Source organism: Papio anubis, chromosome 2, assembly GCF_008728515.1.
Source record: "Papio anubis isolate 15944 chromosome 2, Panubis1.0, whole genome shotgun sequence".
NCBI classification, from domain to species: Eukaryota; Metazoa; Chordata; class Mammalia; order Primates; family Cercopithecidae; genus Papio; species Papio anubis.
The window spans coordinates 20,278,684-20,299,467 of NC_044977.1; the positions used below are offsets into that span (position 1 = coordinate 20,278,684).

General features: G+C 45.1%; 1 protein-coding gene across 3 annotated transcripts; it reads left to right on the plus strand.

The window, feature by feature from the left end:
- The first annotated feature begins 527 nt into the window (after positions 1–527).
- On the plus strand, positions 528–20,161 carry NIT2 (nitrilase family member 2). 3 transcript variants are annotated; one of them, XM_009199156.2, is made up of 10 exons: positions 528–699; positions 4,022–4,140; positions 4,759–4,879; positions 6,020–6,108; positions 12,569–12,662; positions 13,167–13,241; positions 15,180–15,258; positions 17,256–17,354; positions 19,580–19,635; positions 19,985–20,161. In XM_009199156.2, exons 1-10 carry the CDS (start codon positions 543–545, stop codon positions 20,074–20,076), a joined length of 981 nt encoding a protein of 326 aa, XP_009197420.1. In that variant the 5' UTR covers positions 528–542; the 3' UTR covers positions 20,077–20,161. The 3 variants fall into 3 exon arrangements, with proteins under 3 accessions (XP_009197420.1, XP_009197427.1, XP_021789667.1); XM_009199163.3 differs by lacking the exon at positions 528–699 and adding an exon at positions 835–1,079; XM_021933975.1 differs by lacking the exons at positions 528–699; positions 12,569–12,662 and adding exons at positions 1,034–1,079; positions 12,492–12,540.
- The last annotated feature ends 623 nt before the right edge of the window (positions 20,162–20,784 follow it).

Below are 20,784 nucleotides of genomic sequence, written 5' to 3' on the forward strand. Positions count from 1 at the left end.
GAGGATCGCTTGAGCCTGGGAGATCAAGGCTGCAATGAGCCGAGACTGCTGCACTGCACTCCTGACTGGGTGACAGAGCGAGACCCTGTCTAAAACAAACAAAACAAAAAAGAATATTAGCAAAGAGATGACGGTGTATTCGAGGACTGACTCGTTGAGGGCCTCGCGTTGAACCCTCAGCATCTTTCCCGTTGGTCTAGCAGCCTTGTAGTCAGATCCTACAGACGTCTCGCGTGCCTAAACCAACCAGGGTCATTCCATCCCCGTCACTGCGACTTGTTCAAATAGCTCAAGCCTATCAGCATACAATGTTACCCTGGCCACAGAGTTGATTCAACCAGCTAAAAGTTAGTCCTTTTGCGGAGAATCAGCAAACGCTACAAATCAGGGCTTTCTACCCTGAAAAGTTCGGTTGTTAAACATTCACCAGCACACCACCTCGACTTGGGCTGTTCCCTTTTGCCCTTTGCCTTTCCAGGCATGCTTTTTCCGGACTGTGGTAACTTCTCGTTGGTCCGTCCTGGTGTTCCAGGCGCACTAGAATGAACACAGGCCCCTCTACTCCGGGCCGGGGCCGGGAGGCGGGGTGGGGCGGGGCCTCTGACGCGGGCCCCGCCCACCGTAGCGTCGCCGAGGTCCGCCCGGACTCCAGCGCTCGGCCCGCGCCGCAGGTGGTGCTTGTCGGGGGAGCCATGGCCAGTAAGTGGCGCGGCCGCGCGCTGCAGCTCGAGCTCGGGTCGGAGGGGAGGCTTTGGAGCGGCGCCGGCGGTGGCTTGGCCGGCTCAGCCCCCGGCCCCGCGTCCCCGCCGTGCTCGGCCTTCCCTGATGCGGGCGTCCGCGTGGGTCCGGGATCGCGCGGCGGGGCTGCCGGGCGCACTCCCGGGATTCCAGGCTTCCGGGGTGGCGGGCGAGGCCCAGAAAGCACCAGGCCGCCCGGGCCGCGCCGGCACCCGCCGCGTCCTGCTTGAGAGAGGCTGACGGACGTGTATTTCTGTACGGTGTGGGCCGCGGTGGTAGGATCCGACTCCCTTGGGTGTTTTCAAGTTGCATGACCTCCTCCAGCCCCGCCCTGCACAAAGGTGCCCAGGCGGTTCTTCCTTTCCCCCCTCACTTTCCAGCTCCAGATTTTGACTTGGATTCTTGCTGTGTCACTTACTTTGTTCAGTGACTTTGTGCAGCTTTCTGCCTGCAAGCCCCGTTTCTTTATCTGTAAAATGATGTTAATGATACCTCACAGAAGTTTATGTGTGAAGGACCTGGCACATTGCTTTAAATTTTATTCCCTTGTTGGTTCCTTCGCTCACAGTGTTTTATTCTTTTTTTTCCTCCCCTTTGTTGGGCCTTCCTATTAGATTATGATGAATATTAGGGCAGCCTTAAAAGTCATTGTGTCACTTTACAGATGAGACGGAGTGACTGGCGTCTCATCCTTAGCATGAGAAACTGCCCAGTGGCGGGGTCTCCCTGCTACAGCACGCCTGTAGAGTGGGTCATTTGCAGAATGACAGGCAGTCCTAAGCTTAGTTGAGGACCCCGCCCTTGTGGGTGAGATGTGTGGGAGAGGAAGCCATCAGCATAGCCATGGTGAGCTTTATCTTTCCCACCCTCAGAAGAAGAGACATGGCCAGGCACGTGGCTCACGCCTGTAATAGTAACACTTTGGGAGGCTGAGGCACGAGGATCGCTTGAGTTCAGGAGTCAGAGTTAGAGACCAGCCTGGGCAACATGGCGACACCTGTCTGTGCTAAAATTAAACACAAAATTAGCCCGGCGTGGTGGCACGCCCCTGTAGTCCCAGCTTACTTGGGAAGCTGAGGAGGGAGGATGGCTTAACCCTGGGAAATGGAGGGGAGACATTTAGTGGATTTGTCTGCTGTTCTGGTAGCAGCTCAAAATATCTGTTTGCCCCAGAATAATCCCAGCTGTTATTTCCTGTTTAAGTTTCCTTTGTATCCCTTCAGATTCTGTAACTATGTAGCAGGCTGCCTTCAGGGTTAAATTTAGTGCTTCTCACTATAGTTAGGATAGATGGAGGAATGGGACATCTGAGTTTTCCTTTTAGTTAACCCTGAGCCTAACAGGCCCTCATCAGAGGCCAGGTTTATCATCGTTGCCGCTTCTGGAGACATTTGCATTGTTACAGGAAACACCCAAAGAGATAGCTCTCTAATGGTAGGATTTTCAGACTGGAGCAGAGGTGGGATGGGGAGTTTGGGCAGGCCATTACTAATAATTCCTGAAGTTTCGCAGAGCTTCAGAGGTTATGATGTGCTTTGGATCCTTTACTGCGGAGTCCCACCAGACCGTGAGCAGGAACTATGTATCCATCAGGGTCCAGGCAGAACGTGGAGACAACACTAGTAACTGGAACAAGGAAATTTATTTATTTATTTATTTTAGAGACTGAGTCTAACTCTGTCGTCCAGGTTGTGCTGTGGCGTGATCTTGGCTCACCGCAACCTCCACCTCCCAGGTTCAAGTGATTCTCCTGCCTCAGCCTCCTGAGTAGCTGGGATTACAGGTGCCTGCCACCACACGCAGCTAATTATTGTATTTTTAATAGAGAATTTTTGTAATTTTAGTAGAAAGAGGGTTTCACCATGATGGCCAGGCTGGTCTCAAACTCCTGACCTCAGGTGATCCACCTGCCTTGGCCTCCCAAAGTGCTGGGATTACAGGTGTGAGCCACCACACCCGGCAGAAAATTTTATATTAAAAATTATTATCTGGCCAGGTGTGGTGGCTCATGCTTGTAATCCCAGCAGTTTGAGAGGCTGAGGCAGGAGGATTGCTTGAGCCCAGGAGTTCGAGACCAGCCTGGGCAACAAAGTGAGATCCTGTCTCTACAAAAAAAGTTAAAAAATTAGCCAAGCATCGTGGTGCGTACCTGTGGTCCCAACTACATAAGAGGCTGAGACATGAGGATTGCCTGAACCCAGGAGGTGGAGGCTGCAGTGAACCATGTTTGTGCCACTGCACTCCAGCCTAGGCGACAGAACAAGACCCTGCCTCAAAGTTAAAAATATTAGCTCATGGAAAGTGATTTTCATAAAAGCTAAAAGGGAACTCTAGAAAACAGAAGAAAAGCAAATAGATGTCTAGCTACCACCTCCAGGAAGGAATAAGCTTGGAAGAGCCGCCAGCCTCCTTGCTCCAGGGCTGAGCACAGACCTTGTCAGGGCTGGCTACGTCATTTGTGGGGCCCAATCCCCTTGTTCAGAGAGCAAGGAAAAGTGCTGTTAGCTTTTCCTCCTGCAGTATCTCTCTCAACCTCTCATGGTGTTATTTGCTGTTTAATGTCATGTTCTCTTGGACACAGGAATGTTTATGGGGTAAGTGCAGACTTTTACAGGTGCCTGGGACCCCTGTCCTGTGAGTAGGCATGTGTGCAGCTCACGGGCTGCCAGGGTTTCCCTCTGCCAGCAGCCGGATCAATGTGCTGTGACCCAGCCAGTAGTGGGGAAACTGAGACAGACATCTTCCCTTCCCACGAGCTGGGCTGCCCACGGGAAGCACATGAGCAGCTTCCAAGGAATTGCACTTTCTGTGCTGGGACATGCTCAGTATATGGATTGGAGATAGGCGAGAGGTCCAAGAACAAATAGTAAGGGACAGGACCATATTCAAACCCAGTCTTTTTACTTTAGCCATATTCTCATTTCATTCCCTACACTGCATAGTAAGAAGCTGGTTCGCTCTAGATTCTTGTGCTTGGCATGGGACTTTACCCATGCATATTGCTCTATCTCCAGATAGACTTTAGCACTATTGACATTTTGGACAGGATAATTCTTTGTTCTGGAGGGGGTTGTCTTAGGCATTGTAGGAAGTTTGGCAGTATCCTTGGTCTCTATTCATTAGATGCCACTCATACCTCATCAGTTGTGGCATCAAAGGTGTCTTCAGACTTTGTCTGATGTTCCCCAGGGGACATAATTGCCTTCCATTTGAGAACCATGGCTCTGTCTGAATCCAGCAGTTCAAGCTTCTGACAGCTGTTTTCTTTTGTCTTTGTCCTCAGCTTTCCGCCTGGCCCTCATCCAGCTTCAAATTTCTTCCGTCAAATCAGATAACGTCACTCGAGCTTGTAGCTTTATCCGGGAGGCGGCAACGCAAGGAGCCAAAATAGTTTCTTTGCCGGTCAGTATGGGGGCAGCCATCCTGTTCTGGGCTCTGTAGACCCAGCAGAACAGTGTTTGCTAGCTCTGGTGGTCCTCTTGTATCCTGGGGTCGAGCAGTGTCCTTTGGAGCCCATAGATTGTTTTGTGTTTAACTGGAGGATGACCTTAGCAACGGTCTTTGTAAGGTAGGATGTGCCAACACGGTCATAGGTCTTTAGCTTTTGGGTCTTCCTCTTTGTTCAGATGAAGCAGCCAAAATCCTAGTATTTCGAGGGACATACGGAAAACTGAAATACTCAGTGCTTGCACACTTTGTTCCTTATATAATTAAGTCTTTATAGGACCAGACCATGTTGGTTTTAGCACTGAGCCTCCAACATTTTTTTTTTTAAATGAACTCTGGGAGAGCCCATGTGACTTGTCTCTTCTAACCCACTAGGCTAGCTTTGTAGTCTTGCCTGTGACTGCAGGCTGTTTACCCTTGAGATGTCAGTGTTTTTCTTATTAGCTGTGTTTTAACCCTTCGACTGAAAGCAGAGCTAGAAGCAGCAGCTATGGCCTCTTACAGCAGAACTTTAAAATGGATGGGTGTTTTGATCTTTTTTTTTTTTTTTTTTCTCTGCCAATATTTTTCTAGGAATGCTTTAATTCTCCGTATGGAACGAAATATTTTCCTGAATATGCAGAGAAAATTCCTGGTGGATCCACACAGAAGCTTTCTGAAGTAGCAAAGGAATGCAACATATATCTCATTGGAGGTAACTTCATACCCACAAGGTATAATGGCCTAAACATTAAAAACATCTGAATGAGCCAGGTGTGGTGGCGTGCACCTGGACTCCCTACAGTTTGGGAAGCTGAAGCAGAGAGTTTCTTTTTTTTTTTTTTTTTTTTTTTGAGGTGAGGTCCTGCTTTGTCACCAATGCTGGAGTGCAGTGGTGTGATCATGGCTCAGTGCAGCCTCACCCTACCAGGCTCAAGTGATTCTCCCACCTCTTAGCCTCCTGAGTAGCTGAGACTGCAGGTGTGTGCCACCATGCCTGGCTGATTTTTGTATTTTTTTGTAAAGACGGGGTTTCACCATGTTGCCCAGGCTGGTTTTGAACTCCTAGGCTCAAGCAGTCTGCCCACCTTGGCCTTCCAAAGTGCTAGGATTACAGGCGTGAGCCATCATGCCAGGCATGTTTTTTGTTATACTAATAGAGGATTGAGAAAAAAAATTTTTTTCCATAGAGGCCACATACATAAAGGTAACTTTATTTTTGTGGTTTTGGAATAAATGTTTAAAGGTTTTATTTGCTTAAATAAAAAATAAGCATAGAAAAAGTTCTATAAATAGAGCAAATAAAATGTTTTCTGTACGATGATATATTAAGAATGAGAAATGAACGCAAAGCAAGAAGCCTGGAGATGAAACTGCATTCAGTGATGGAGAGGCTTCTGACTTCACATTCTCATCTTTTGGGATACAGTTTTGTTGCAGGACCTGGTGAATTCAAGTTAAGCAATGGGAAATTTTTCATTTTGCCCTAATGTTAGAGATTAAGTGTTGCTCAGGATCATGGCTGAATTTCAGGAACAGTTTGGTTATTTTTTAAGCCTGTCTTTGGCATCTAACCTAATCATATCCCATCTACACCCTGCAGTTTATCTCTGAAAGATCATATTCAAGAAGGACCAAAAAAAAAAAAAAACCATGATTAAATAACCTATAGAAGGGAATACTTATTCTGTATTGTAGAATGAGGTGTTGCCTTATTCTAAAAACAAAATGAATAAATAAACCGTAAAAGATGGGTTCTTTATTTTTGGAACCAAGTTATCAGGCTTTTATCCCTTTCTCACAAAAGAATTGTTCTATTCTTTTTCTTATGGTATATTTCTTCTCTCAATGAAAGGCTCTATCCCTGAAGAGGATGCTGGGAAATTATATAACACCTGTGCTGTGTTTGGGCCTGATGGAACTTTACTAGCAAAGTACAGAAAGGTAAGTAGGAAGTGTGGCAGAATAATTTGTTATCTTTAAGCCAGCAACAATGTGTGGAAAAAAAAAAGAATTTGCTATGAAGTCCCCTAGTTCCTCTCATTATATCATACATGTATTAGGGTTTTAACTGATTGGCATAGGTGGTTATTCTCGGCCATTTGCATTTTTATATAAATTTTAGACACAGCCTGTCAATTTCTGCAAAGGAACAACCTATAGTAATTTTTTTTGTTGTTTTTTTGGTTTTATTTTTAGACGGAGTCTGGCTCTGTGGCCCAGGCTGGAGTGCAGTGGCGCAATCTTGGCTCACTGCAAGCTCTGCCTCCTCAGTTCACATCATTCTCCTGCCTCAGCCTCCCGAATAGCTGGGACTACAGGCATCTGCTACCACACCCAGCTAATTTTTTGTATTTTTAGTAGAGACGTGGTTTCACCATGTTAGCCAGAATGGTCTTGATCTCCTGCCTCGGCCTCCCAAAGTGATCTGCCTGCCTCGGCCTCCCAAAGTGCTGAGATTACAGGCATGAGCCACCGTGCCCAGCCAACCTATAGTAATTTTTATTAGTATTTCATTGAGTATATAGAGAACACTTTGGGAAGAGTTGCCATCTTTTTAGTATTAAATGCATATACATGGCCAGGTGCAGTGGCCCATGCCTATAATCCCAGCACTTTGGGAGGTCGAAGTGGGTGGATCACCTGGGGTCAGGAGTTCAAGACCAGCCTGGGCAGCATGGTGAAACCCCATCTCTGCTAAAAATACAAAAAATTAGCTGGGTGTGGTAGCAGACGCCTGTAGTCCCAGCTACTTGGGAGGCTGAGGCAGGAGAATGGCATAAACCCGGGAGGCGGAGCTTGCAGTGAGCTGAGATCCAGCCACTGCACTCCAGCCTGGGCGACAGAGCGAGACTCCATCTCAAAAAAAAAAAAGATTTAAAAAAAAATATATAAAATTGGCTGGGTGTGGTGGCTCATCGCTAGTCCCTCATGGCTATAGTCCCACCTACTTGGGAAGCTGAGACAGGAGAATCGCTTGAACTTGGGAGGTGGAGGCTGCAGTGAGCCAAGATCGTGCCACTGTACTCCAGCCTGGGCAAGACAGAGTGAGACTCCGTCTCAAAAAAAAAAAAAATGCATACATTTAGAATCATTAAGTCTTCTTGATGAGTTAACCCTTTTATCATTATGAAATGTCTTTTTCTTTTCTTGTAATACCTTTTGTCTTAAATTCTGCTTTATCTCTGCTATCACTGTAACCACCCCAGGCTTCTTATGCCTACTGTTTGCTAGTACATGGTTTTTCCAGTTCTTTGTTCTCAAGCTATATGTGTTTTCATATTTTAGGTGGATCTCTTGTCAACAGCATATAATTGTATCTTAATTTTTTCTTTATTCTGACAATCTGTGTCTTTTAATTGAAGTGGTTAGTCCATTTATATTTAATGCACTTATTGATATGATTGAATTTAGGGATACAGACATTTTGCTTTTTTTCCCTTTGTTCATCTTTTCTGTATTATTTTGGATTAATTGAATATTTTTTAGAGTTCTGTTTTAATTTATTTTTTTAGTTATACCTCTTTGCTTTTTTTTTTTTTTCTTCCAGTTGTTGCCCTGGGAATTATAATATGCATCCTTAACTTTTCATAGGCTACTTAAGAGTTCATATGATATCACTTTATGTGAAATTTAAGAACCTTATAATGGTATAAGTCCATTTTTCTACCCCACTGCCCCTGCCCTTATTCTTTATGCTATAGTTGTCATTTGTAGTCCATGTATATATGTTATAAATCCAACAAAACAGTAATACTTGATTTAAATAATCATATGTATTTTAAAGAAATTAAGAAGAGGCCGGGCGCGGTGGCTCAAGCCTGTAATCCCAGCACTTTGGGAGGCCGAGACGGGCAGATCACGAGGTCACAAGATCAAGACCATCCTGGCTAACACGGTGAAACCCCGTCTCTACTAAAAATACAAAAAACTAGCCGGGCGAGGTGGCGGGCGCCTGTAGTCCCAGCTACTCCGGAGGCTGAGGCAGGAGAATGGCGCAAACCCGGGAGGCGGAGCTTGCAGTGAGCTGAGATCCGGCCACTGCACTCCAGCCCGGGCTACAGAGCAAGACTCCGTCTCAAAAAAAAAAAAAAAAAAAAGAAATTAAGAAGAAAACAATCTTTATGCTTATCCAAGTATTTATCATTTCTGGTGTTTTTCTTTCCTTCCTGAAGATCCTTCTTCTATCTGGTATATCCTTCAGACCAAAGGCCCTCGTTTAGAATTTTTGTACTGAGGATCTGTTAGCTAGGAATTCTGTTCGTTTTTCTTTACGAATATGTCTTTACATTGTTTTCATTCTTGAAAGATATTTTTGCTGGAATAGAATTTTGGATTGATAGTTTTCTTTTTTTTTTTCCCACTAGTGGTTGTTATCTACTCTTTTTTTTTTTTTTTTTTTTCCTTCCCTGATGAGAAGTGGGTAGTAATTTGTATTGTTCCCTGGGATATAATTTGTTGTTTTTCTCTTCCTCCTTTCAAGATGTTTTCATAATCTTTAGTTCTTAGTATTTTGACTTTGATATGCCTAGATGTGGTTTCCTTTGTCTTTGTCTTCCTTGGTACTTCCTGAAACTGTAAACTTAAATCTTTCACTGTGTTTGGGAAGTTTTTTTGACACTATTTTGTTAAATATTTTTCTGTTCTTTTTTCTTATGGAGCTCCAGTATATGTACATTATATTTTCAAATATTTTTTTAGGTCACCAGGCTCTGTTTTTCTGTTTTTGTTTTTCCAATACTTTTTCCTTCTCTTCTACAGATTAATTTCTGTTGATCTTTCAGACTTATTTACTATTTCTTCTGTCTTGTTCAATTTCCTGTAAGCCAACCCAGTGACATTTAAAAAAATTCAGATATTAAGATTTTCAGTTCTGAAATACCCTTTTGTTTCTTTTTTATAGTTTTTAGTACTCTGTATTTTCTGTTGGTTCATTAAAAGCATATTTTTCTTTACACTCTTGAGCTTAGTCAGTTTCTATAGCTGCTTTAAAGTCTGATAATTATCACATCTGTGTGCCACAGAATGAGACTCTTAGGCCTTTAAAAGGCCTTTGATGTAAATATACTCATGTCTAAACAAACAACAACAAAATTGTAACATCTGGGTCATGGCAGGATCTGTGTTCATTTGATTGCCTTTTCTTTGCAGTTTGAGTCACACTTCTGTTTCTTTGAGTATCTACTAATTTAAGATTGTATAGTGGATTATATGTTGTAGAGATTCAAGATTCTATTATAGTCTTCCAAAAAGTGTTGACTATTTTGTTTTAACTGATGGTTAACTTGGTCGCACTCAAACACCAAACTCGTATCTTCTTTGTAACGTGGGCAGCAACTTTAGCTGCTCAGTTCTATCTGGTTGTTCTGCCCCACTTCTGTTTAACTCAGTGATCAGCCAGAGATTTAGAAAGATTTTATATGTAGAATTTAGGGCTCTTGACTCTTTGCTTTCTCCATTTCAGGATTTCCTCCCTTGGTTCCAGCTCTGGTTTTCAAGCCAGTGTGATTATGGGTAATTTTCACCCCACTTATCACAGCAGCTAAGACCTTGCTTCAGGGTAACAGTGGTAAATAGAACCGGGAAGTTCATCCAGGGCTGTCCCCTGCTTCCACATGTTTGTGTTCTTCTCTTCAGGTTTTGTCTGCTTTGTTTTCGTCATTCTTCAGTGCTTTAAGTAGTCGTGCCTTTATTTTGCCCAGAGTTCATAGTTAACTACAAGAGAGCTGGTCTGATAGGAGCTAGTGTGCACCTGCTGGAAGGACAGCCAGCACTGGGCTATTAACCCAACTCTTCGAAATGTATCTTTTTAGTATTAAGTTTTCCATCCCATGAATGTGGTATATATCCTGACATTTATTACGCTTTCTTTACTTTCTCTCAATTTCTTTTTATAGTGTTTTGGGTATAATTTTGTATAACATTTGTGAGATTTATTCCTCATTGGTGTTTTTAGATGCTTTTTCATTTTCTGTTTTGTTGTTGTTGTTTTGTCTTTTTTTTGAGATGGAGTCTTGCTCTGTCGCTTAGGCTGGAGTACAGTGGTATGATCTCAGCTCACTGCAACCTCCACCTCCCTGGTTCAAGCCGTTCTCTTCTTTCAGCTTCCCAAGTGGCTGGGATTATAGGCACACACCACCATGTCTGGAAAATTTTTGTACTTTTAGTAGAGACAGGGTTTCACCATGTTGTCCAGGCTGGTCTTGAACTCCTGACCTCAGGTGATCTGCCTGCCTTGGCCTCCCAAAGTGCTGGGATTACAGGCGTGAGCCACCATGCCCGGCCCATTTTCTGTTTCTTGCTAATATATAGAAGTAGAGCAAGTTTTTAAAATATTGACTCTGTGGTGAGGCACGGTGGCTCCTGGCTGTAATCCCAGAACTTTGCGAGGTAGAGGCAGGCAGATCGCTTGAGTTCAGGAGTTGGAGACCAGCCTGGGTAACATGGCAAAACCCCTTCTCTACAAAAACTACAAAAGAAATTAGCTGGGGTGGGGGTGGGGTATGCCTGTAGTCCCAGCTACTCAGGAGGCTGAGGTGGGAGGATTGCTTGAGCCTGGGAGGTCAAGCCTGCAGTGAGCCAACATCACACCACTGCACTCCAGCCTGGGTGCCAGAGCATGACTCTGTCTCAAAAAAAATTTTTTTTAATGAAAAAAACAGCAACCTTGCTAAACTCACTCATTAATTCTAATAATTTATCTGTAGATTTTTTTAAATTTCTAGGTACATAATTATATCATTTGAGAATAATGGCAGATTTCATTTTTTCTTTTCAGTTGTTACAGCTTTTACTTCTTTTCTTTTATTTCTTGCTCTGTTTAGGCTCTCGGGTACCTGTACCAAGCAGATGTCCTTGTCTTGTTCCCAATCTCAGTGGGAGAGTTTTCAGTATTTCATCATCAAGTATGATGTTTGTTTAGGTGTTTTGTAGATAGTCTTGATCAGATTAATAAAGTTCCCTTCCTAGAAGTTTTTCTTTCTTTCTTTTTTTTTTTTTTTTTGAGACAGAGTCTCGCTCTGTCGTCCAGACTGGAGTGCAGTGGCGTGATCTCGGCTCACTGCAAGCTCTGCCTCCTGGGTTCATGCCATTCTCCTGCCTCAGCCTCTCAAGTAGCTGGGACTACAGGCGCTCAGCACCACGCCCGGCTAGTTTTTGTATTTTTAGTGGAGACGGGGTTTCACCATGTTAGCCAGGATGGTCTCGATCTCCTGACCTCGTGATCCGCCCATCTTGGCCTCCCAAAGTGCTGGGATTACAGGCGTGAGCCACTGTGCCTGGCCTCTGTTTTGTTTTTTAAATCGGGAATGGCTTAGAAGTTTACCAAATGCTCATACATCTTTTGAGATGATCATGTGATTTTTTCTTCTTTATTTTGTTACTTTAGTAAAATCGATTGATTTTCTAATCTTAAACAGCATTTGTTTTCTTTGAATAAATCCAATTTGGAAGTGATGCATTATTCTTTTGCTGAATTTGGTTTGCAGAATTTTTACCTATTTTTAAATGCCCACCCACTTTCCACCTCTCCTGTCAATTTGTCAGTTTGATTCTGATAAGTCTTTTTTTTTGAGACAGAGTCTTGCTCTGTCACCCAGGCTGGAGTGCAATGGTGCGATCTCGGCTCACTGCAACCTCCACCTCCCAGGTTTGAGCAATTCTCCTGCCTCAGCCTCCCGAGTAGCTTGGACTAGAGGCACCCGCCACCGCGCCCAGCTAATTTTTTGTATTTTTAGTAGAGACGGGGGTTTCACCGTGTTAGCCAGGATGGTCTCGATCTCCTGACCTCGTGATCCGCCCGTCTCGGCCTCCCAAAGTGCTGGGATTACAGGCGTGAGCCACCGCGCCCGGCCTAGCATTTTCCTTTAAACTTATTCATGTCATAGAGGTTTTTGTTCATATGTCTCTACTAAAAATACAAAAAATTAGCTGGGCGCGGTGGCGGGCGCCTGTAGTCCCAGCTGCTCAGGAGGCTGAGGCAGGAGAATGGCGTGAACCCGGGAGGCGGAGCTTGCAGTGAGCCGAGATCGCGCCACTGCACTCCAGCCTGGGCGACAGCGTGAGACTCCGTCTCAAAAAAAAAAAAACAAAAAAACAAAAAAAAAAAATAAAAAGCAACACATTAGTTACCTGCTATGAGAAACCTAGAGGTTGATTTGCATACCACATATAAAATAGGGGTTTTAAAAGGTACAGCATCATTTTTCCAGTTCCCTGTGGTAGAATTCATTTTGATAAGGTGTCAGTCAGCTTGTGGGGTGGATTATGAGCAGTCTGGGGGTACTGTTTGCACAGTTGATCTTAGAGCACCTTCTGTATCCGCCCAGGGAAAGATGTTGTCGTTACTGCCATTCCATTTTGCGTGCTGGAAAAGAGGTAATCAAATCCATTATTTGTGATGCAGATCCATCTGTTTGACATTGATGTTCCTGGAAAGATTACATTTCAAGAATCTGAAACGTTGAGTCCGGGTGATAGTTTCTCCACATTTGATACTCGTATGTACCAGATAAGTTTGCCTCGTTAGCAATCTCAGTAGAAGACAATCAGGTATTTATTTCTTTTTTGTCTCTCTCCAATTTCTTCACATAACCTCACTGAAAGACCGTAAGTAAGAAAGGCAGAGAATTATCACAGATCTAGAAAGTTCGGCCTTATTTGAGAACTAAGGATTTGACATGATTTTGCCCTTTGATTTGATTGTAGCCTCCTGTTATGGCTTCCAGAGTATATACCTATTAGGCCATGGTTGAGTACCTCCCATCTAGATAACAAGCATTCAGTTAGAATGCATTTCTCATCTTTACTCTGCTGATGTAAATGATGTCTTTATGCGATGAAGTCCAAGTAGGAATGAGCTCGTCCATGGTCTGTGTCCTCAGGTCCTGTGTTCATTTATCCCTGTCAGTGTTTTGTGATCATTAAGTCATGGAGGGGCTCCTCTGCCACACCACGCTGTAGGGAGTTAACTTTCCATGTGTGCGTTTTCTGTTTGGAAACAGCTTACTGCAGAGTGGGTCTGGGCATCTGCTACGACATGCGGTTTGCAGAGCTCGCACAAATCTACGCACAGAGAGGTGAGGCACTGCAGCAGCTGTGTTACGTGGGTGCTTGGAGGCTTGGTTCTAGGCTGGTCTATGTGGGATCCTTAGTCAATAAAAGCTGGGAGGGGGCTCTTTCATCTCTCCATCACCAGCCCTTTCACCCCCTTGAGGCTTCCCAGACTTCTGCTGCGTGTGGATAACAGGGTTTTTCAGGGATTGTAATTAAACACATCATGTAAGGTAGGAGCTATGCTCATAAAGGTCTGGTCTACCCTTGAGTCCTTCTTGTTCCTGTGTTCGGAGAGTCACTTGAAGCCCAGTAGAAACGAAGTGGATTTCACCACTCAGTACCCCTAGACACTGGGTAGAGTGGAAATGTAGTCTGTGATATTTCGGTCCAGACGAGGAGAAATGTGCCAGTGTCTGGGAAGAGCCAGTTCAAAAGATGTGGGTTCTAGTTCCAACTCTTCCCTTTAATTGGCACAGTGCTTTGCTGAAATGATTTAACCGCTAGAGCAGTGTGGTTCTCAGTTTAGTCACAGGAATGATATGAGGAGTAAGAAGAGAGAACCTATAAGCCCCTCGTGTGGTACTCCACAAATCCCAGCATCCTTACTAGACTGCTTGAAGCTACTTCCAAATAGACTGTCACTTAACCAAGTGAAGCGGGTGGAAATGGTTTGACTGCCTGCTCAGAAGGGGGAGGTGCATGGGCTCTGGGGTCAGTAGTCTCTGTTGAGCCATATATCAATAAGCATTAGGGCAACTACTCTGCCCCTAATTTCAGTTGAAAAGAATTACAAAAAGTGGTCATTGGCCATGTGGAGCTGACATATGGAGCTGAGAAAAAATTTGTTTTTTTGTTTCTCTTTCGTTTTTGGTTTTTTTTGGGAGACAGAGTTTAGCTCTTGTCACCCAGGCTGGAGTACAATGGTGTGATCTCGACTCACTGCAACCTCCGCCTCCCAGGTGATGCACCCGCCTGGCCATAATTTCGAGGCCAGACTGGTCTCGAACTCCTGACTTCAGGTGTATACCCGCCTCGGCCTCCCAGAGTGCTGGGATTACAGGCATGAGCCACTGCGCCCAGCCAGAGCTGAGAGAAATGTGAATGACAGTTCTCTACCTTATTTTTGTTTGTTTGTTTTGAGGCATGGTCTCACTGTCACCCAGGCTAGAGTGCAGGCGTGATCCTGGCTCACTGAAGCCTTGGTCTCCTTGGCTGAAGTGATCCTCCCACCTCAGCCTCCCAAGTAGCTGGGACGTCACCACACCTGGCTAATTTTTAAATTTTTTGTAGAGATGGGGTCTCTCTATGTTGCCCAGGCTTTCTGTACTTTTTTTTAAGTGAAGTTGATGCTGGTGGGCTAGGGGAGGCCCCCAAACACCAGTAGGACCTTGACCCCAGCCATGTCCATGCTGTTGACACTATTGCAAGGAGGAATTCAAGGATGAGTCAGAAAATAGTGAAAATATGGAGATTTATTGCAACTATCATGGCACTGGTGGGTGTGTGATTTAGTATGTTAATGAGCTTATAATGAGGATAATGAGGTCCTAGGTGAAACCTAGGTCAAATCCAGCACCATATTGAGTCCACTGGGTCTTAGCCCTGGTTTCTCAGGGTCTTAGCCCCTAGCTTATACAGCTATTTCAACAGTTGCTTTTTGCTAGTCATATGAAACTGCTGCCTAGAATTTTCTGTTCTCTTGCAACCATCCTGTATTATTTCTGTCTCAAGGTCACGTGATTTTGGTCATCAATACCACTTTTCTTGTGTGTCCATATGTGTGTGACTTTTAAAGGAATTCAGAGCCATATCTTAATTGCTGCTGGCACTGTCTGACTTGGCTGACATCTTGTGTTTGGGAAAGTTTGAGTTCAGTCCCTACTGGCTAAGGAACAGTGGGGAGGACTGGTGGTGCTGGGTGCTCACTGCATCCACTGTCCTTTGGCTTTTCTCTCCGCAAGGCTGCCAGCTGTTGGTATATCCAGGAGCTTTTAATCTGACCACTGGACCAGCCCACTGGGAGTTGCTTCAGCGAAGCCGGTAAGAAAGGAACCATATATTCAAGCCTCTCGGTATGTCCTCTTTGTGGAAAGATTTCCAGTTGGGTGGACATACCAGCCTTCCTGATGTGGATTCTGTCCCTGACTCAGGATGCCCTTGTATCCAAATGCAGTTGGAAAGGATGAAGCTGTAGGGAGGACTTCTACTGCTGGGCACTTTCTCCTCAGAAGCCACAGTACCAACCTCATGGATTTTGGAAACTGTCCTTTTTTTTTTTAAGAGACGGGGTCTTACCGTTGCCCAGGCTGGAGTGCAGTAGTATAATATAATCATAGCTCATGACAGCCTTGAAATCCTGGGCTCAAGAGATCCTCCTGCCTCAGCCTCCTGAGTAGCTGGGACTACAAGCGTGCGCCACCATGCCTCGCTAATTTTTTATTTTTTGTAGAGATAGAGCCTCACTCTGTTGACCAAGCTGGTCTCAGTCACCTGGCCTCAAGTGATCTTCCCGACTCAGCCTCTCAAAGTGCTGGGATTACAGGCGTGAGCCCCAAGCCCTGCCTGAACTGTGGTTTTGGCATTTCAATATTCAGTGTGTTAGATGGGTAGTGATTTCATTTTTCTGTGATTAGATGTGGAGTGTTCCCTCTTAAGTCAGTTCCAGCAACTTTTTCAGAGAAATTGAGACCCACGGAGCTTATGTCTTCAGAGCCCCAGCAGCCAATGAAAAGGCAGGGATTAGTTTAGCTTGACCTAGGGAGAGATCTGTGGTCTGTACCCAGCTGATTCTATGCCATTCAAATCAGGATGCTTATCCTACCCCCTCCTTCACACCGTCCTACTAGTCCTGACGGTACTGTGCCAAGAAACTCACTAGAAGCTCTTGTTCTTCTAACCTGTAACTCCAGGGCTTTGCACAAGCATCTTTGGCAGGTCACAGGTGCCTTTCCGTAGTCTTCTAAGGCTGAGGGGTGGTAAAGGGCAAATAGCGTAGGTGGACGTAAGATGGAAGGGAAAATGAGTGTGACTGTGTGTGTGAGTGTGTCTGTCTGTAAAGTGCTCTACAGCCCATGAACTGCTGGTCAGAGATAATGGTTTTCTTTAGAATTTTTAAAAGTTGAAGTAATATAAGAAAGTGTACTAATTTTAAGCATATAGGTTGGTAAAGTTTTGTGTGTTCACCTGCCACCAAGATGAACATACAGAACATTTCCGGCCCCCGAGGATGCTCCCTTTTCTGCCCCTTTCTAGTCAATACTCCTCCGTCTGCCTAGAGGTAGCCGCTCTTCTCACTTCTAGAGATGGTGGTAATTTGTAATGGAAAGGAAAGAGCTTTTAGCTGCTTGCGTGGTGGAAGATGGGGGTAGGGGTATAAGATGCCATGAGTATTAATGAAGGTACAGTTTTGTCAAAAGAAAGAAAAGTTTCTGGGATACTGACACGACCCAACATGGGTCCATGAAGTCTAGAGGGCTCCCAGGTGAGGTGGTTTGATGTACCTGGACTGCGAGCTGCCATTTTTGTTCTATTTGAGGTGGTGGGACTGCCACCATGGGCACGGAAGCACCATGCGGCCTGCAAGGTGTATTGCTCTCATGAGGCCACTCCCGTTCTCTCCGGCCACCTTGACTTGCTTTAACCAGAGAAGCTCCTCTCTTATGTGAGCTTACAGCGGGTATCTCAGCAGCGGCACTGTTGACATTTAGGTGTGTAATTCTTTGGGGGCTATCCTGTAGGATGTTTGCAGCATCCCTGGTCTCTACCTACTCGATGTCAGTAGCCATCTCCTTAGTCATGACAGTCAGGAAGATCTCCAGACATTGTCAGATTTGGTGGGCAACATTGCTCCTTGTTGAGAACCACTGGCTTATGCAGTAAGGTAACTTTAAAGAGAAGGTTCCATGGCTCTGACTTCCTTCTACATCTGAGTTAGCCTGAACTGTCCTATTTTTTAAAAGAAGGATCTATCTACTTGGGTTAGAAAAATGTCAGATTTATAATGTATGATTTACCTCTTCCCTGTCTGTTGACTACAGGGCTGTTGATAATCAGGTGTATGTGGCCACAGCCTCTCCTGCCCGGGATGACGAAGCCTCCTATGTTGCCTGGGGACACAGCACCGTGGTGAACCCTTGGTGAGTGAGGCTAAGTGAGAACAGGCTCAATCGGAGCTTCAGAGGTGGCTCGTTGGCAGATGGGTGTTCCGGTTCCTGAGCAGCCAGGTGCCCACCTCTCACTCCCATTTCCCCGCATATCCTGCCAGCGTTCTGTCTGTCTCTGTGAGGAGCTTCCACTTGAAAACCGTGTGGAAAGGAATCACCCTGCTCTCATGATCAAGCACTTGGCCTCAGCCCTCTCCTGAGCTTCTGGTGACCTCCATTGTCGGTCATACTTGGATCCCATGGGGAAGCAAGGCAGCAGTGACAGGCAGGTTGTAGTAAGAGACTGACATTTTTGGTTAAAATTTAAGTTGGCTGGCTAGTCCCAGGGTAGGAATGAGTTACAGAGGGAGGACTTTGCTCCCAGTATAATGGCCAGAGGAGCAGTAAGGATGGGTTCAGTAAGTGAAACTATGACCCTCTCCACTACAAAAGGGTGAAGCATTTGATTCCTCAGTGGAGCCAGCACGTAAGCCTGCCCAGACACGGGTACAGACATACGCTCATACGCATTCCTTACGGTCTACATTTGTACAGTTTACATCGTACTTTCACACACATGGTCTCAACTTGAACTCCCGGGAACTTGTTCTTATTAAGCCCAGTTTATAGCTGGTAGAATTACAGAGATGAAGTGGCTAGAAATAGTGGTTGAATCCAGGACATCTGCCTTCAGAACTTGGATGTGTTCCACACTAGTTCTCTGTTCGAAAGCACGCACACACACTGGTATGTGTGTCTACATTTCCGGATGAGTATACCAGTAACAAGACTGAGAAGAGTGAAATGTTGCTGTGGGGTTTCTGAGGGCTTCTCTCTTCTGCCTTTATAGGTAGGGCTCAGCTCAATGTGTGTGGTGGGCAGGCCTTGGAAGTATGACTTGTGTGAGATTCCAGTTGGCCTCCTGCACATTAGGCTTGAGGAGGGACATTGAAGGACTTCAGTTGCCTTGAAAATTTTCTTGAACTTGCATCAAGTTCCACTGTCCAGAGATCTTTGAAGGCCAGGGCAAATGGGGAAGAATCAGAAAATAATTCAGTTACATGTCATAAATGGTGGTGCTTGTAGCTCATTTGTGCCAAAAGTCTGTTTGTGGCTATCTGGTAAACAGAATCAGTTGTTATGTCAGATTATTTTGGAGAAGCTTCATTTCTCTAGATAAGGGTTTGAACCCTTGCTCTGGGCCAAGAGACTAAGCACTGGAGCCAGTTTCTTTCTTTCTTTTGTTTTGAGATGGAGTTTCACTCTGTCGCCCAGGCTGGAGCGCAGTGGTGCAATCTCAGCTCACTGCTGCAACCTCTGCCTCCCGGGTTCGAGCCATTCTCCTGCCTCAGCCTCCGAGTAGCTGGGATTACAGGTGCACACCACCATGCCCAGCTAATTTTTGTATTTTTAGTACTGATGGAGTCTCGCTTTGTTGGCCAGGCTGGTGTCGAACTCCTGACCTCAAGCGATCCACCCACCTTGGCTTCCCAAAGTGCTGGGGTTATAGGCATGAGCCACTGCACCCTTCCTGGAGACAGTTTTACAGGTCAGCCTTACCCTGGATTTATGAAGGAGGGTGGCTGTTCCCTAGTGCAGGGCTCCTGCCAGTGCGAGGTTACCCTCCATCCCCCACACCACTTCTACCCAGTCTTCAGAGGTTGAACTCTTTTCCCTCAAATCTGAACTGAAGCCCAATAACACAGGGGTTCAGGCATCACAGCCACCAGGGCACAGACCCCAGCAGATCTGGGGCCGTGCGTAGGCCCAGCTTCATCACGCTCACGTAGGGTAGCAGCCCAGGCAGGTATGAAGACAGGTCTGGACTGCCCTTGTAAAGGGGTCCACTGAATTGCACTCATGAGGGCATGAGATGGAGCTTCCTGTTGGTTGTAGGTAGCTCTATTCCCAGATCTTTATAACCATCAGATAACCACCATCTCCTAGTGGTTTGCAGTTTATGAAACATGATCCACAATTTTATCACTAAGCCCTCACAGAGCTTATTTCCACTTTATAGATTAGGAAATGGAGATTTAAAATACCTTGCCATAAAGTCACAGAGTTACCTAAATGACAGGACAGAAATCTGTACCACTACCTTCTTGTTTTCAATCTCATGCTTTTCCCTTTGGCCTGTGAGCTTGGGAGGAAAAAACAGACCTTGAATATCACCAAACATCAGTGAATCCACTCATTCTCTTCTGCATCTTTTTCAGGGGGGAGGTCCTAGCCAAAGCTGGCACAGAAGAAGCCATCGTGTATTCAGACATAGGTAAGATTTTCCCAGATATGGTTTAGGTCTCTGATGTCCCCATTGTTCTGAGGCCAGACTCCATAGCTGGGAAGTCCCTGTCATTTGTAGGGGTTCCTTTATGCCCCTCCTCATTGATCTCTGAGGATATTCTAGGGTCTGGTTCTCTGGCCAAGCCCTGGGGAGTATATCAGCTTGAGTTTTCTTGGTTTGGTTTGAAAGGATGCCAGGCCATCTGTGCACCTAGATAAGACCTATGTTACTAAGTTACTTACTAAGACTCTGGTGGTTTATACAGTGTGGGGAAGAAATCCCCTTGGTTAGTGAGGAGTTGCAAATTATTAATAGTGTACTTTCCTGTTTTTTGCAGACCTGAAGAAGCTGGCTGAAATACGCCAGCAAATGCCCGTTTTTAGACAGAAGCGATCAGACCTCTATGCTGTGGAGATGAAAAAGCCCTAAAGTTTATGTTTCTAATGTGTCACAGAACAGGAAGATATGATTCTACAGCATAATCAACTCCCTATTAAATTCTTTCATGAAGGTTTTTGTTTTTGTTTTTAAACTCAGCCTGGTCCTTCCTAGGTTCTCTATTGAGATGACAAAACCTCATTATGCTGACATTTTCCACACCACATTAAATCGTTAAGAAGGATGTAGCCTAGAGCCCGAGAGCAGAAACCTGGGCTGGTTCTGAAGCTTCTTCCGTACTTAAGTTGCCTCCAAGCAGTTTGTGAAAGTATCAGATCTTGGTATCCTGGTGATTGAGTCACCTAATATAAATATATTTATGTCATGAACCTCTTATCCCATTGCTGGAGTTGGAATCTTCATCATGTAGAAAACGTGGTCTGGTGCTATTCTTTTCCAAGCAGTATCTTGAAGTTCCATTTTTGGTTCATGAGGAGCTACAGGACGCAAGGTGACACATCTTTGGTGTTTGCCAGAGAAGTTGGCAGCCCCACGCCTCTTACCAGCCTTTGGGCTCTTCAAATTTAAAAAGGAGCTGCTCATCCAACCCCAGGCCCTCTGGGTCTTGGAGGAAGGACTGGGTCAAGAGCCCCATGGGAGAATGGCAGTGGTGCCATTAGTGAAGGCAATTTAGTATGAATCTCTGCAAAAGATTTTTTTGATAGCGTTGAGTGTCCAAAAGTTCCATTATTTTTCTTT

Bases quoted from the DNA above. Each gene is read 5' to 3' on its own strand.
- NIT2 (XM_009199156.2), top strand. From the start codon at position 543: ATGAACACAGGCCCCTCTACTCCGGGCCGGGGCCGGGAGGCGGGGTGG. The intron at 4,880-6,019 runs GTAACTTCATAC...TCTCAATGAAAG, and splicing joins CAACATATATCTCATTGGAG to GCTCTATCCCTGAAGAGGAT. The intron at 6,109-12,568 runs GTAAGTAGGAAG...TTTGTGATGCAG, and splicing joins TACTAGCAAAGTACAGAAAG to ATCCATCTGTTTGACATTGA.